The sequence below is a fragment of the Rhinatrema bivittatum genome, chromosome 15 (genome assembly GCF_901001135.1).
Source record: "Rhinatrema bivittatum chromosome 15, aRhiBiv1.1, whole genome shotgun sequence".
NCBI classification, from domain to species: Eukaryota; Metazoa; Chordata; class Amphibia; order Gymnophiona; family Rhinatrematidae; genus Rhinatrema; species Rhinatrema bivittatum.
Genome location: NC_042629.1, coordinates 61,276,855 through 61,294,502, shown reverse-complemented (window position 1 = coordinate 61,294,502; position 17,648 = coordinate 61,276,855). Strand labels below are relative to the sequence as shown.

The window sequence follows — 17,648 nt, the reverse complement described above, 5'->3', positions numbered from 1 at the left end:
ATTGCTTTCCCTTAATCACCCAGTGCATTTCGGCTCAGTCCTAGGTACAAAGCCCATCAAAGATAAGTGGGGGAGGTCTGCAAGATCCAGGGTAAGTAAAGATCCAATTAATGCTCATTCAATAGCTCAGATCCTCTTTTATAACCCTTTGCGATCAATAATTCACAGAACAAATACTAAATTGAATGCTCAGAAATCCCAGCTGTTGACCATGAAAAACTGTAAAATAAACTTCACACTAAGGACCCCCCCAATTACATTTATTTCATTCAATTTGATATTGCCCAGTGTCCCAGAAAGCACAAAGTACAGTTAGTAAATAATAAAATACATCTCTCTTCATTGAACACGTTCTGGAAGTGTGCATGCTTTTTTCCAAGTTTGTGGCTGTGTTTTCAGAAATGAGTATCCTGATGCCTGAAAGGGCTGAAGTACTGTTCATGTGACTTAGCCCTTACAACACTGGGAAGAGCTGGGCGAGACCCAGGAAGATGGCCAGAGGGAGCTGGAGGGTGCCAGGCTCACCCCCTAGGGGTAGCTCCCTGTGGCCAGTGCCGGTCTGGTGCTCAATGAGAGGCGTGAAAGAGAGAAAGAACCAAGCAACGAACCGAGTGGGCGAACCCCCAGCCCTGGGGATGGCAGCCTGTACGTACTGTGGCCACTGGTGTAGTGCTGCAGCTTGTCCGTGTACTCCGAGTCTGCTCTCTCAAAGCCCCGCCTTCTGAAACGAGAAGACAGCAGTGAGCAGAGGCTCCTCCTCCACCACCACCACCACAGCCCACTCTGCCCAGTCCTCCTGCACACACCCTGCCTGAGAGGCAGACAGAGACCAGGAACAGAGACAGGGGGGAGAGGGGAAGAGACACAGATGCAAACAGAGGGGGGGACAGAGCGAGACACAGGAGAAACAGAGTCAGAGGAGAGGGATAAAGACAGGGCAAGAGCTGACAGAGAAACCAGTGCAAGAAATCCCGCAGGGAGCTGGGCCCGAGGTGAGTCTGCGCTGCCGCGGTGCAGGAGCTGCGGGCTTTGAAGTTCACGGCTGATACGGCCCGTGAGACTCCTACGTGCTGTGGAGGCAACAGACTCAATCCCAGTACCACAGCAACCCCCCCCCCCCCCCTGGCTAAAAAGTGGCACTGAGGGGTAGTCTCGAAGGAGACCTTTCGTAGTCCTTGGCCAGCATCTAGATGGGGGGGGGGAGGGATTCAAAACGTTTAACAAAATGGCAGGGAAAGAAACATTGAGGGACCTGTGGTGACTCCGCCCAAAGAAGATAGAGGCAAACATCTGGAGAAAGAGCGAGCGAGAGAGGTACAGAGGGAGAAAGATCAAAGAAAATCATCAACAATTCAAGAAGGAAAGGGAGCTTGAGGAAGAGCCGTCTTGGTTTGAACCTTCCAAACTGGAGTAGGGGAGAAAGCAGGTTACACAATTACAGCTCTGCACTCAGGGTAAAGGAGGGCAGCCTCAGCTGGGAGAGAGGAGAGAGCCAGGTGTGCTCAGCCTCACTCTAACCCCCATCTCCCCTCCAGCCCTGCGCCCGCTGTCTGAGGCCCCCCACCTCCTCTGCCACAGCGCCGTCCAGGATGGCTTCAGACCCCCTCCCCCTCCGTCCTCTTTCCTTTACTATCAGCGCTTTGCCACCTTCGGCCACTAACATCGCCAGCGCCGGACCAGCCCGGCGCACTCCCCTCCAGTCTCCCCCGTCCTGTGCCACACCCCTGGCTTCCCTGCGCCCTCAGTTCTCAGACATGGCCGGGGGGGGGGGGGACACACACACACAAGTCACGAAATCTCCTCGCAGGTATCGCACGCGGGTGTCTTATCAGGGTAAGAAGAATCAGGCTCAAACTGGCTCCAATTATCAAAGGAAATCTGCAGGAAAAAAAAAATGCTGACAATTTAAACCTGGATTCAAACTAGGTCAGGGGGGGGGGGGCGCGTCTATCCCTAATCAATATCTAACGAACAGCAAATGGAAAAATACAAGGACGTCCCTGCAAGATCACGATGCAGCGGAATAAGATAGTTACTCTCAGCAAATCAGGTGCCCTGGGTACACCCAGTGCCCCCCCCCCCAGTCTAGGGGGTCACTGCAGACCCTACCCGATCGCCGGCCATCTTTCTCCCTGTCCCAAGTGTGCTTGAATTTGATGACTGCCACCTCTGCTGGTAGGGTTATTCCAGGCACCTACCGCCCTCTCAGCAAAGAAGCAGTCCCTCTTATTTCCTGCCAGCTGCCCACCTTCACATCAGGACTCCCCGCAGGGAGAGAGGGCTGGAGATGCATGGGAAGGAGAAAAAAAAAAAAAAGCACAGGCAGCTCCTCGTAGGGACCACAAACCAGCAGGCGGGGACCGGCCTGGAAAGCCACGCAAGGCGAACCCTTTGCTCCGTGCAAGGGGAGACCTGAACAGGGGGGAGGGCATTTCCTCCCGAGCTGGGCAAAACCCGAGGACTCGCGAAAGACTGTGGGGTGTTAGCCTGTCAGTCTAAATCCACCAGCGCCTTGCACAAAACATGAGCCGGGGAAACCTCAGAGAAACTGGAGAGGCGGCAGCAAATTCTCCTGCATCCTGCCCCCAAACCAGGCAGGGAACATAAAGACCATATCGGATGTCAAACAGAACCCTGGCATCAGGAATTCTGTTCATGTGGTTGGCTTGTAATATTTGTTTTTTATATGCTTTTAATGCACTAAACTTTGGCAGCGTGTGCATAATCTTCAGGCCAATGAAATGTTGTGGACTGGTCTGGACCGAAGCCAGAGGCCGAGACAGGGAGCGACATACAGGAGGAAAAAAAAAGAGAGAGAGGGAGAGATAAACGGATAGGGGGGAAAGAGAGAGCGGGGGAGAGTCAGCAAGAGAAGGAGAGCGAGAGAGGGAGAGAAAGAGGAAGGCACAGAGGGAGAGGAGACGGGATATGCAGGGGCAAGGGCAAGATACACAAGGAACGAGGAACGGCAAGAGGGCCATGCATGTATCATTTTAGACCCCTGAGAGAGGTGCAAACCATATGGTAAACCCCTGCTGCATATTTGGAGTCAGACACTGTGGGGCCATTTAGACGGATAACTCTTTTGTGGTAGCGCTTTCAGTCACTGCGAGAAAGTCAGATTGCAAATCAAAGAGCAGAATAGGCCCCTACATTTAGGCCTGCAGTTCATTTGCTGGAATGCAGCATCCTGTCAGGTAGCTAAGGCAGAAAGTCAGAGCCGAGCACCTTAACTTATTTCCCCTGCCCTACACCCACCCACTTTCTTTAGCCCCAAAATCTGGGGACTCGGCCCTAGTTGACTTTCAAAGGGGCCAATTTAGGCCCCTAACTCCCAAAGTCCGGCACCTAAACCCTTTGAAATCTGAGCCCAAAAACTACAGCAAGGCGCTTTACTGCAGAGCTGCCTGCGTACTTTCGAACCTGCATGGAACAAGCCGATTTGCAAGCAAAAGGTGCCCGCCTGAAGGGAACCTGAGAACCAGGCCGCTGCACCAGAAAGTGTGCACAGCGCATTCAAGAACTACAAAACAGGAGTGTACCAGCTGCACTCGCATCTTTCAAAAAGATGAAATGCACTTGTAATACCCTCCCCCCCGCTACTTATTTTATGCAGCCAGTGCCGTGTGTAGTGTGTGAAAATACATGTCAAGTTTTTAGCGGCTGAGAATCCCTTTAAGCTTGTTCGGCCAACCTACACGAGTAACTCCTGCATTTCTGTGCGTTGTCCAGACTAAGCTTTTGAAAGTTTACTTGTAAGGGGTCTGGCACACTAAGGTTTAGCTCCCATTCAGTGTCCCTGAATTAGGCCCCGGCTCATTAAAGGACGGATATATTTATAGCAATCAATGCACCATGAGGACAAAGTTTAAAAAGCCATTTGCCTGGGTAAACTCGACTTCCTGAAAACTGAGCACCCTGTATGCATTGAAAACCTTATCCTTGGGGATGAACAAAGCCTGGACTTCTTACTCATGAGATCAGAGGTGGAGTTAGGTCTGGGGGGGAGGCAACTACTTGCATAGTTTTAAAGACAGCTTCCAATATGACATATGGAATGCATTTATAGTACCTTTTACATATTAGCATGTGTAAATCAATGACACTATCAACATACATTTACTGTTACTTAGGAGGTGTGCATGTGTGAGCATAACTTACATACCTGTTGCATACTATGATGATGACGACCAGGGCGATAAGGAAGACAAGCCCGGCTGCAGAGGACCCTATTATGAGCGGAAGCTTTTCTCGGAAGCTGGTTTGGTATTCAGCTATGGGAAGAAGGGAAAAAAAATGTTTTGTGCGACTGTTCCCACACACACACACACACACACACACACTGGGAATCCACCAAGGGACTCTACGTTGGATCCGTCAGAAGCCTAGAGATCACGCTATGTTATGCAAGCCTCAGAACAGAAGGGGGATGGGTGGGGGGAGCGAGGGAGGATGGCATGAGGGTGGGCATGAATGTCCACACAGCAGAGCACCCAAAGCTACCAGCCGGGTGAATGTTACTTCCCTGAAGGAGTGCGTTTTGCAGAAATTGTCTTCCGTACACAGTCATGCTTTTCTGCTGCACCCTAAGTGCGGATTCAGAAGCGAAGGTGCACGGAGAGCCGTGTGCACGATCTTTAAAATTGTGTGGCGTGCCTGAAGTTTAAAACATCCATATGCGCTGTCGCTTTCACAGGCAGAAATCATTATACATTGGAAGGAAAATGTTTCTTTGGCAAATTGGATTTTGAAAACCATGTTTTATTATTTATATGCAGTGATGTCAAACCTCATTGACTCAGCTTTAAATCATATCTTTTTTATGGAAGCAATGAGGGAAGGCTGCTTAACATCTCCTTCAAATGCAAACCAGTCTTGACCAGTCCATAATATTCCATATTAATGTTAAAATACTTTAGTTGACTGCACACCAAGGTCCATAAGAAAAAAAAGCAGTGAGCAGGTAAATTATCTGGATAACGTTATCTGTATATTCAGTGCAACTCATCTGAATAAGTTTTCTGCTAAATACCAATTTGTCTGCACAACGTTTGCCAGATAGGGCTCGATATGTGCTACCCGGCTAAATATGTTAGCTTGCCCTTACTACACCTCCAGCTCCACCACTTTATCTGGGGAGATTTTTAAAGGGGGAGATTTTTACACATGTGTCTTTTGGATATGATCCTCATATTATATCACACTTAATTTTAAATCCTATTGTTCTTTCATCGACTTCCTTTGCCAATGTTTGGACCCCAAGTATTTCATAGAAGACCAAAGGATTTTTGCGCCTTGTTAAGACCATCCTGACTGGTCTGCCTGCTCAGGGTGTTGATGCTAAACTTGCCTCAAGAAGCCTCTAAGAATGCAGAGTTTCCTTCTGCGGACAAAGCTTTTCGGACTCTGAACAAATTAACCTTAATTCCGCGTATTTACATAAAACTATTGTACAAAGATGGAGTATATTTTGTGCAGCAAATTCCTCAGTGCAGAATCAGGGAAAACTGGAGGCTTTGGTCATAAATTCCCTCTAGTGATGACCCCGTGTGCACGTTATGTGTACAGGATAGAAACTTCCTCCTGACACAGTCGCAGCTTTCTCCTCCTGCCTAATTCTGAACATCTGTCCAGCCGCTGGAAGCAATCAAAGGAAGAGCTGATTCCCGGCAGTGCTGCTAGCTTGCATACTCTCTAATTCAGAGTACAGAAGTGCCCGGGCTCTTCCCAGCGCTCGCTCTCTCTCTCATTTTAGTTATGCCAAATTTGCAAACAAGCAGGGAAGCCTGCCCTCTCACCTTCGGTCATGGTCTGTAAATACATCTTGCCGCTGTACCGCCCATAGCCAGCGACTGTGCGCGCCCGCACCTGGAACACATAGATGGTGCCCGCTTTCAGGCTGCTCACAGTGGCGGTGTTAGTGGGGCTTTTCAGCAAGGTGGAATTGTGTTCAGTCAGATCCTGCCAATGAAAAGGGGAAAAAAAAAAAAAGAAAGAAAATCCACAGGCTTTAATGTATATGCAGCATGTCTCCTGAAAGAAAAAAAAACCCAACGGCAACAGCAGATACATATTTTTACATGATTAGGACCGGAGTCTGCGCAGATCCCATGAGCAGGGGAAATATTCACTGGTGACCACCTGATTCTAGATAAAAATTACGGATCAGCGGAAACAACTGTGACTGTGCACGTCAGCAAAATCAGCCCATGTTTATCTTGCACTTATTTTATTAATTTTTTTCTTATGCTCTTGTTAATTTTACTTATATTGTATTTTATGCTTTGTTTGTATGATCTATCCTGTTAATATGATTGTAAACATGTCATGATAGAATAACTGAATGACGGTATACAAAAATTTATAAATAAATATATAAATAAAAAAGTATGACCTAACAGCACCACTAGTATGTACGGAGTGATCAGTGTGAGCTTATACAACATGAAACCATTTTAAGGCTGGGCAAACTAAGGCACAGGAAAATAAAGCAACTCCCTTAGGGTCCCACAGAGTCAGTGACTGAAGCACAGACACAAAGTGACTCCCCCAGGGTCACACGGAGAATCAGTGACTGAGGCACAGGGGGATAAAGTGACTCCCCCAGGGTCACACAGACAGTCAGTGACTGAGGTACAGGGGGATAAAGTGACTCCCCCAGGTCACACACACAGAGAGTCCATGACTGAGGCACAGGGGGATAAAGTGACTCCCCCAGGGTCACACAGAGAGTCAGTGACTGAGGCACAGGGGGATAAAGTGACTCCCCCAGGGTCACACAGATAATCAGTGACGGAGGCACAAGGGGATAGAGTGATTGCTCAGGATTCCTAACAAAATAATTCTACTTGCTTACCCTCACAGAGTTCTGAAATTAGATCATCTCAGTAGAGCCCCCAACCTGTATTCCTCATTGTGTCTTTTCACTGGTTTCTAAACACTCAGACCAATGACTGATGTCATCAGATGGCACCATGCCGTCACTCGGAGGCCATGAAATCGATAATTTAATTTTAGATTTCTATTCCGCCTTTCATGGCTTGTATATCACTCCAAGGTAGAATACGATGAGGACCGGCTTAGGCATTATTTATAAGCATCAGAGTAAATTACATTATCTTGTTTACATCTGAGATGAAGGTTATTATCACTTAGATCAGGTACGTTTAGTTGCTGAGCCGTTTTTCAATCTGCACTGGTTCGCTGGCCAAAGAGCCACTTTTTCAGTTGGTGCTAGAAGTCCAAATAATCATTAATGCTTTGCAGAGAGGCCGGGAGAGGGAGAGGAAGTTCCAGGGATCTGATGCCATTCCCCTGAAGGCTCTGAATCTTGGGCTTCCTTTAATCATGGAGAGGTGGGGGGTGGCCCAGATGTTTTTGGCTTCCTCGAAGATTTCTGTGGTCGGGGTGGGGGAGAGGGGAGGCGACAGCCGCTCACCTTCGCAGTCAGGTAAGAGGGACCAATTCCCTTCCATCCCTGAACGTGAGCAGTAAGATTTTAAATTCCATACGCAGAGCGACTGGAAGTCGGGGCAGGGAGAGGCCCCTTCCGATTTCCTGCTGCCGGTGACTGTTCTAGCGGTAGCATTTTGGATTACCTATAGTTTGGGGTAGACCTGTAGATAGGGTTACAGAAGTCCGAGTTGGGGAGCAGTAATATTCGCAAAACTGTTTTGAGGCCTACTGGCCACAGGAAGGCAACATAATTGCTTCATCACGCCAAGGCGCCGGAACTCTGTCCTGGATACTGCCAATCCTTGACTCTCCATGGTCAGGGGTGAGCTGAGGACGGCTCCTAGGCTTTTAAAACTTTGTCTTGTGGCCACACAGTGATGTCATCCAAAATAAGTGAAGAGGCGTTATCTGGCAATGGGGAGTTGCTCACCCATTTTGTCCCTTATTTCTCTGAAGTTGGTTCTTTGTTGCTGCCTAGGAGGCATTGGCCACGTTGAGTTGTTGTTTCATGACAGAGGCAGGAGGATCTGTATGTCATCAACTTACATGAAGACCTTGAGCCCAAAGCAAGAGGTATGCATTGAAAAGAACGGGTGACAGCAGGGAGCCTTGGGGTACACCCCATTGCAGGGACCAGGATTTAGAGGATATTGCGACCCCGGTGTTTTTCTGTGAACTGCCAGGATTTGAAGAAGTTTTTCATGCTTGCCTGGACACCTACACCTGACAGTCTGGTCAGAATTATTTGGTGATTAAACTGTGTAAAACGCACCTGAGAGATCAAGGAGGATCAATGGTTCTGACCTGCCTCACTTTATCTGTAGTTACATGGCATCAAAGAGTCAGATGAGTATTGCTTTTGTGCTGTATCCACTCTGTAATCTCGACTGCCCTGGATCTAGATCACTAGTCACTTCAAGGAAGTCTCTCGGATTCTATAAGTTTCTCCAGTGCAGGGGGGGCTGATGTTGGACAGTAGTTGGCACATTCTGAGGTGTCCAACGAGAGCTTTCCTAGCATAGGTTTAACACTGATTAACTTTAAGATGTCTGGGTACCGTCCCTGTTGAAGGGAGGCATGCACAGTTTTCCTGAGATGGGGATAAGTTCGACTCTGACCGGTCCTTAAGCAGACGGGCAGGGCAGGGATCGGAGGAGTATCCTCCATTTCCTAAGATGCTCATAGAATATTCTCAAGGTCCACATCATTACACTACTGAAAAATGTCTGATTTCGCTCCCTTTCCTCCCCGTCATCCTTGCTGTAATGGCAGGACCTGTGTTTTCCAGCCTAGGTGCCACGACAGTGAATGCTCTCTCGAGTTATTTAATCTCTTCATTTTGGTGGGAGGGAGGCTCCTGATGTGGCGACAGAAGTGGATGCAGCTGTTGCTGTCAGGACTTGTTCAATACCTGTGGTTGTTCTACCCTTGTTCTCTCCAAGGTTGAGCCAGATGCTGCCACTGTGGCTGGGTTTTTCTCCTCTCTTACTCTTTTTTAGAATATCACTTATTTTGCTGTGAACACTGTTGGCTTAGTGGATTGCTTCCTGGAATTTTCCCACTGCATCCTTGTGATGTTGCAGAAGCATCTAGGAGGCCATTTCTGATGTGGAATAATTCTTTGGTCGAATTTTTTTCCCCAGTTATGGTCTTAGAGTAATGAACCCTTTTAGCCTCGTGGAGCGCTTTCCTGTAGTTCTTAAACGATAGTGCCCGGTTTACTGTCTTCTCATTGCTCTGATTTTCTCCAACTTCTTTCTTCTTTTCTGTAGATTTTTAAAAAATATTTATTTATTTATTTATTTATTGAGTTTTATATACCGTCATTCGGTAAAGCCATCATAACGGTTTATCTATTAGAAAACCATGGAGTAGTGTGAGGCACATTGGCCTATCTTTCAGGGGTGCCATTTGGTCCGGGACAGTCGTGGAGGAGTCATTCCATTACAAAACTAAACTGTTATGCAATCCTTCTGAGAAGTTTTCCAGTTTGATACAGAGATATTTGTTGAAAAGGTAAGGGACTGATGGTTCCCATGGTCTTTACAACCTGCTTTTGTGGTGGTATATCCTTATTTTCTGATCATGTATTGAGGATAAATGTGATCTCAGAGTGATCGGAGCAGACCTCAGTAATGGGTTTTGACTTTGTGAATGGATATGCTGGCTTTCTCGGTGTTGGAGGTGAGTAAGGGGTCAGTGAGATGCCCTGCACTAAGTTCATTTCTTGCAAAGCCATTGGACTGTGTAGCAGCTAAGAGGTGTAATGTGCATTACTCTTCAAATAAAGTGCTAGTTAAAATCTCCTATATCAGGAGGTGGGTTGAGTCTATTACCAGTTTAGTCACTAGATCAAGGAGAGCCCTCATTTTTTTTTATTATTTGGGATCACTGGAGGGCAGTAGGCTCTTGGGAGGCCTAGCCTATATCCCCAACTCCAGTCTTACATAGAATCCTTCCCAGTCTGTAGGAAATGTGGTTCCTGTTTTTAAAGCTGTGAATATCTTCCCCCACTCTCATCCCTTCCATCTAATCTAAGTTGAAGGCTGATTTTATAACCAGGAGGGATAAGTTGTGTTAAAGCAAGTTCTTCATTTTCAGTTAGCCACATTTCTACTATGAAGACTAGGTCTGGTGAGTTATCAACCAGGAGGTCATGAATAAGCAGGGTCTTGTTTACCACTGATCTCGCATTGAAATACATGCATTTGAGGGAGTCTCTCTTGACTGTTGTTTGGTTCCGGTATGATCTGTCCACCTTTGGTTTTGTTCACCTTGGCAAGATGTTGCCAAGAGTATTGTCCCCCTGCCTGTGATAGTGGTGGTAATTGGCTTGGCTGAGGATTGCATTGGGGCCAACCATCTGGTTTGTGGTTGGACAGCGGCCAGGACTCTGAGCTGTGGTTCAGTTAAGTGCCCTACTGTCCTGTGGGATTTAGAATAGAAACCATATCATTGTTCTATCTGGAGAGGAAGGAGGCATGTGCTTACCGATTAATCTTAGTGTTATTTTCACAGCTCAAAAGTAGGATTTTACAACCAGTTGGCCTTTTTACCCCCAATGACAGGAATGCCAAAAACTCCATGTCCAAAAGGAGAAGTTGAGCCAGTCCTGGGTTTAACTCAACACCACTATTGCAGGCTTGACCCGGTAGCTCCAATTCTTCTGAGAACATCAGGACTGCAAGTCCGAAGAAGCAATGGGAAGAAAAATGAAGACTGGCTCATCCTGTCCCCTACGGCACGGAGCTCGTTGGCCGCTGTACCCTAGGTGCTCAGTCAGTCGTGATGAGGATGCAAGTCCCAGGGTATTAGGAGGTGTCATGGACACCAGAGACGATGCGCACCTCTGCTAGGTCTTACTGCCAGTTGGGGGGGGGGGGGGGGGAACGGGACGTTTTTCTCACTCCAGAAACGCCTCAATGCTGCTCCCTGGAACCATGCGATAGCAGGCCTACTTCTACTACTTAATCTCTTCCCCCGCTCCCCTCCCCCCCCCCCCCCCAACACCACCCAATGCACCAACCAGCCTGTCTTACAATAATATTTAAACAGGTGTCGATGATCCCTGTTGTGGACGACAGATGCTCCCTTTGACTGGAAGGAGCGTACCCGATCCCACCAAGGTGCAGACGGGAAGTTTCTAAGATTGTTTATAATTTGGCCAGTGGGCACTGCAGAACAGCAGTATCATCTTCCTCAAGATAAGAGCGCGTTCGTTTTCTAGGCTTTACGGATTAGAAATCGCTTGTTTTTCTATACTGCTGTGGGCTTATATGATGCTGAACACAGCTCTGTGCCTCGCCTTCACTGAGGAGAACTCTCCGCCCTCCCCCCCCCAAATTAATAAAGCGAAAACCTCCAAAGATCAGAGGGTGCAGGAATTTGATTGCCAAAACTTATCCTGTTTTCTTTTCATGTTCTCAGGCAAAGCCAGCGGCGGCACTGTGCACTGCCATAGGGTGGCTGGGGCTGCTGCGGAGGTGGCACTCACAGCCACCTGGGTAGAGGCGAGGGAGTCTCAGTCATCATTCAACGGCGACAAGCTGTGGCCAGACTTAGGACCCTTAGCGTGTGGCGCCCCCCCCGTCAAGGACTGGCACTGCGATGGGTGAGCTTAGTTTGGAGAAGGGGGGGCCAATTATATAAACAGGGGAGGGAACCCCAGGTAGTTGCGAATGAAAGCTAATGATGCCCTAAACCAATTGAGGCCATTTCCAACTGAGATGAAAGCCCAAAAGCAGCAACAACAACAACAAAAAAAAGATAATTGTCGTCTTAACTTTAAAAACGTAAGAATTCTTCCCTGATCTTGGTGCATTTGTGGCTCTTTGTTTTAAATCAGGGGCCATTTCTGCTTATACTCTAAAATCCCATGCTCTGATCTTGTTTCAGTGGCACAGTGTGCCATGTGGATGACCCAACTAAACAGAGCTACTTTTGATGATCAGGTAAGCCCCTTGCCTTAGAAACTAGAGAGAGATTAATAGCAGAAAGAGGCACTGCACTGGGCAGGCAGCTCCTGTCGACAGAGACGTTATCAGGAAAGATACTTGCCCTGTACTGCAGGGGGACATCAAGAACGAGGATCCACTACAAAAGGTGACAGAAATCCAGAACGGGCCACAGGCATGCCGTGTTGGGCTGCAGCCAGTTTGTTGTATTCAGCTCTGTGAAAGCTCAAGCTGCCTCAGCAGGCTTCCAAGGCTGTACAACGGACAGCGGCACATAATAAACAGAGGACGACCCCGTGGAGAGAATTAAGGATGACTTCTGCAGACGTTGAGTGCCAGTTCTGTCCTCACATGGGTCTGTCCGTGTCATTCACATCTCTTCCCACACTGCCCACCTCGCCACCCTCTGCTGTGTACATCTCTGGAGTCGTTCTGTACCATGTAGCTATTTCCAGAGGCCATGCACTAGCTCTCTTCCCTGCCATTCAGGTCAGGATCCCGTCTGCTTGGCACTTTACACACAACGCGGCACAAAGGCCTTTCTCCGGAGAGAAACTAGGTCAGGACTCATTCTGCTCAGTATCTGTCGGCAATGATGATTCTCACCGACACCTCGCCAGAAAGCTTTGCAATTAGGAGGGATATTTTTTTTTTTAATGTTATCTGTGAGTCTCCCCCCCCTTCGACTGCTGTACAAAACCAAAAAAAAAAAAAATTTAAATATTCTCATTTTGCCTCTAATCCAACACGATGGAGATTTCTCCCCTTATGCGGTTCAGCACCATTCTCCAAGCAAATTTACACATCCATTCCTCTGGAAATCTTTTTACAGGAGACCCAATTAAATCTCTCTTCTTCTATCAGAGATATGACGACTGGTTTCAAAAGTAGCATGCAATGGATTATAAGTGAAACAGCCCATGCAGTATTTCTGAAATGTAAACTTTCTGCAACAGGGAACCATCGTTCATTGTTTCTTCCCCTTGCTGGCTCTCATCACATCAGGGAGTCATCATGCACTGTGTCTTTCTTCTTTCCTTCCTAGCAGGCTGCGCGTTATTAGAACGACACGACAAAGCACCAGTCCAGGGGCAGTGCTTTGACTCCTGGCTCAGGTCTTCCACTCCCAAGGGCCGGGGGACTCACCCATTATGCAATAATAATGGGCTTAGGGCCCTATTATTGCAGGGGTCTGGAAGGCGCACCAGTGCTTGGCCCTCCCTCCCATCCACAGGCCGAGGCGGAGGTGACTGGGCTAGGTGAGTAGAGAGGGGGAAAAATTTCTGCTGCAATTGAAGGCTCCTGCTCCTGGATCCCAGCCCCAGGAAACAAAACGAATGGATTAAACTGTGTAACTGGGGGAGCGCTCCCGTTACGGCCACTCCATTTCCACGTCCGTTATAAGGTTCGGCTGGCCATACGAAGGGCCTCTTACCTTCTCATAGAACTGCAGCTCATAGTCCAGGATGACTCCGTTGGGCTGGTCAGGCTGAGACCACGAGAGACTGATGCTGTCAATGGTCCGGCTGACCTGGTGCATGATGGTCACTATAGATGGAGCTGGAATGACATAAAGAGGAGGAGGAGGAGAGACAAGAGGCGGAGAGACAAACAGAAAAAAAAAGGGAAGAGAGCAAATGAGGAGGAGAGCAGGAGTCAGAGACAAGCAGAGAAGGGAGAGAGAAAGTGAGGCACAGGGAAAGAGAAAGAAAGATACAGCAAGAGAAGGAGAGAGACAGGAAAGATGAGATTGAGAAAGAAAGATGGACAGATAAAAGAGAGAGAGAGAAGGAGGAGGCAGAGATCAGAACAATGTACAATACTTTCCATGATCGTTAGGGTAAAGACAGTTCAGAGATCCACAGGGAGAGCACAGAGCAAGTCTGCGCTTTGTTGCCAGAGCATTCGGCTATGGAGGTCATTGCCAGCTGGCACGCTCTTACCCCTGGGTCCTCACACCAGGCGGCCACCACAGTCCAGTCACACCCATGTCCCAGATCTCAGGGGCAGGCAGGCACAGGCAGGGAAGGCCCATCCCCCCCCTCCCCCCAAAGACTGGTGCTGGTGCTTAATTAATCATTCTTAATTGCCTGGCCCTTGCGAGTGGATGCTGGGACCTCTGCCAGCACCTTTGATCAATACGACCAACCTCACCCCCTCTGCACCACCTCCTACTGAAATCCAGCCATGTAGTACACACAGCGGCTAAATGTAGCCCCTCTCAGCAGCTAAATTTAGCAAAGGTTAGGTGAGGGGGGCGGTAAGTTAGGGGATAAAGCTAGAGAATCACCTGCGGGTTTCAATCTAGCCAGCCAGAGTTAGCCTGTTTTCGGTTGTAAATCTGGCCAGCAAAGGTGGCCCTTTGAGAATCTATCTTTAGATGCTCAGTGTTTTTTTTTTGTTTTTGGGTTTTTTTTTAATATTGGGCCTTATTTTAGGTGCCTCAATTAGGAAACTGAATTCTGAGCTGAAAATAGCAACCTAAAATTTGGCTATTCAGCATTGGATGACTAGGATCTGGCCCATCCCTCTCATGTTCAAAAACCCCAAAAGAGCTTGTGCTGGGGTGGGGGCGGTGGTGGGGGGGTATGTGTTTACACCTTCCTGTCCTTCCCCCATCCCTCTGGCATTCCACCTGCCTCCAAGCCTTGTGAAAATGTCTGTGGGGGAGCTGCAAGTCCCCTTACATCATTTTCCCCTTCCCCTTCCCCCCCCCCCCCCCCCCCCCCCCCCCCCGCCACTGTTCACAAGCCAAGCCAGGAGGAAGAGAGGGGCTCTTACCTCCTCCCCGCTCGGCTGAGTACTAAGTATGTTAGTCCCACACTTAATATTCATTTATTCACTTTGCTCCAGGGTGAAGAGACCAATCCCTGCTTAGAACTCAATTCTGAACTGGGGGTCTGGCCCCTGCACCGATAGCATACCTTACATCCTGGGGACCCCCGACAGTCATTCGGGTTTTCAGGATATCCGCTATGAATATGCAGGAGATAAATTTGCATATACCAAGGCTCCATGGTATGCAAATTTATCTCCTGCATATTCACTGTGGGTGTCCTGAAAACCCGACTGGCTGCGGGGTCCCCGGGACAGGTTTGGCAAGCCCTGCCTCACACTGCCAAAAGATATGCACATGGAAAACCTGCCGCCAACGCAGCTACGTCTGCATCCTTCATGTACACACGTACGCAGATACCTGAGGCTCAAAAATCCCCTTATTCTACGGGGGCTGGGATCTTCATTTTCGGTTTTTATTTTATTTTTTCCAAAAATTTATCAATGTAATTTATTATAACAAGAACAAAAATGATATTTACCTAGAAATATGACTAGTCGTTTTTTTCCATTGACTTTTCCCATTTCTGTTCTCGTTATAACAAACACTAATAAATTCCTGGGTAAAATAAAATAAAAACTGAAAACAAGGTCTCTCAAGCATGCGTGTACCTTTGCAGTTGAGCATCTTACTGAAAATTTACTCCATATTCATAGAATATTCTACCTTACTGGCTTTCCTGCAACTTCCACTGAATTATGGAACTAATTTGAAAAAAGCTCTGGCTGCAGAAAAATGCTGAGGAACAAATGTTATATCGACATAAAACGGGGCAGCAGAGAAGGCAAAGGCCAAGCAATATAATAATTACTTTCAGTAGACTGCACACATTGCCATGCACGACACATCCCATGGTTACAGGTCACTCTGCTTAAGACCTTTAAAGGGTCAGTGACTTACTCAAGGTTAACACAGTGAAAGTTGGTGGCAGTAGTGGGATTGCAAGCTGGACCTGGGGGTCTCACAGTTGGCAGTGGGTCTGGAAGCTTGGTTTGTGGGTTTCACAGCTCGGAGCGACTCACTGAAGGTGATGCACTATGCTTACTAGCAGTAGTGGTGAGAAGTGTTAGACCATGTTTTTAGCACTACATGTTACTTCGCCATCAGAGAATGCCAATTTTCAGTATCTATCTGAAAAAACATTTGGGAAGCCATCTGAAATCAAGGGTGGCGGGGGTGAAACAGGCACACGGTGCATTTAAAAGCTTAATTTGGGACTTAGGTGCTAAAATAAGGGAGTTATATCCAGCTCTGTGCACTCAATGTAAAATTTGGCTGTAATCGTAACTACAACATTTGTTGAATATTTACCTTGTTTTTATTACTTATTTAATGTTGATGTTGCTGTCTGGTTCTCATATTTCCTTCGCTAATCTCTCTGTTCCTATTCATCCACGTGCCCCCCCTCCTGTTCATTGTATTTTCACCCTGTTGTTACAATGTAAACCGATATGATGTTGCCACGAATAGCGGTATAAAAAAGTTTATAAATAGTAAATAATAATAATTTTCAGCTAACTAAAAATGATTAAACTTAACTGCACAAGAAAAGGGGTGTTCTGGGTAGGTATTAAAGATATATGCATGAAACTTGTATTTTCACAAAAAAAAAAAAAATTGTGCCTGTAAAAGGCATGCCCTGCTTTGCAACATTCCGCCCCTCCCCTAAAAGCCAATTTCTCTGAGTTTATGTTTTGATCTTCACATTCATGGCCATGGCCTAGAATAATGAACTTGAAATCTCGCGTTCTGATTGGTGGACACACTGTCAACGTCATAGCTCCATTTCCTCCATGTCAAGAACATCAGGGGGGAAAAAAAACTGTTATGAAACTTTTTTATTTTTAAATGAAGTGGTTTTTTGTTCATCTTTAATTAGAAATAACCTTCCAAACTCTCTCCTCTTCCAAGAATGACAGGGTCATTTTCAAAGGAAAATGTAAATATTAACATTAATGTAAGTAAATGGGCTTTTAAAAATTGCAAAGATAGTATATTACATTTACATTTTCCTCTGAAAATTACCTTCTGAGGTTGCAATACCAAAAACAACCTCCAGGGTGAGACATTTCCTACTTGTGGTGGTCCTGCTAGTTTAAGAGCCACAGGATGCATGGGTGGAATTGGAAAATGGGGAAATGGTAACACGTCTGTCCTTGATAACTTTCCCTATGTATAGAATGAGGGTTTGCTAAATGCAGAGAGTGTGGTGTTCACTTTCTCTCACTTGGGGTGGCAGTGACAGGGCAGGTATGAGGTAGTACACAGTGGTTCCAAAGAGATGTATTCTACCACTGCTGCTTTTATAAGCCCCTCCAACAACCACCTCCCATAAAAAAAAAAGACAGGCTGGTAGACTTAATAAATGCAGCAATTCAATCGCTTCCAGTCTGCTGGTTGGACTCACTTTTTATGCATTCACCTGCTGACCAATGTAATAATAATATAAATAATGACCACTGTTACTCTATTGGATGTGTGGAGCACTGTACAATGGCAATATGTATTCTGGTATGATAAGTTCCTTCCCCAGAAGAGTTTACCATCTAAGTGGGTACCTGAGGCAACAGTTCACAGTGACTTGCTCAAGGTAACAAGGAGGGTTGGTGCAAAATATGGGGTTTGAACCCTAGTTCCCAGCCCATTGATCTAACCACTAGGCCATTCCTCCTGCTGGAAATGGAATAACAGATGAAGAACGTTTTCTCTAGGCAGTTGATTCCTTCTGACACTACAATTGTCATTATTGAATGATGTAACCTAATATCGGCTAGCAGAAAACGCAGGCAGTATAACAGGGTCACTGGTACAGGGGAGTCCTTACTGTGGAATAGTTTATATAATAGAAGTCTCTACAAGAGCATGCTGCTGTATGGGGAGAGTTCCCACAACGGCGAGTCAAA

General features: G+C 47.0%; 1 protein-coding gene across 1 annotated transcript in view; it reads right to left on the bottom strand.

Moving 5' to 3' along the window:
• EPHB2 (EPH receptor B2) overlaps window positions 1–17,648 on the bottom strand; it is a 319,521-nt gene that overhangs the window by 26,668 nt on the left and 275,205 nt on the right. Inside the window, 4 exon segments of the mRNA XM_029578869.1 lie at window positions 654–721; window positions 4,166–4,274; window positions 5,799–5,961; window positions 13,345–13,469. Coding sequence (XP_029434729.1) covers window positions 654–721; window positions 4,166–4,274; window positions 5,799–5,961; window positions 13,345–13,469 — 465 coding nt within the window.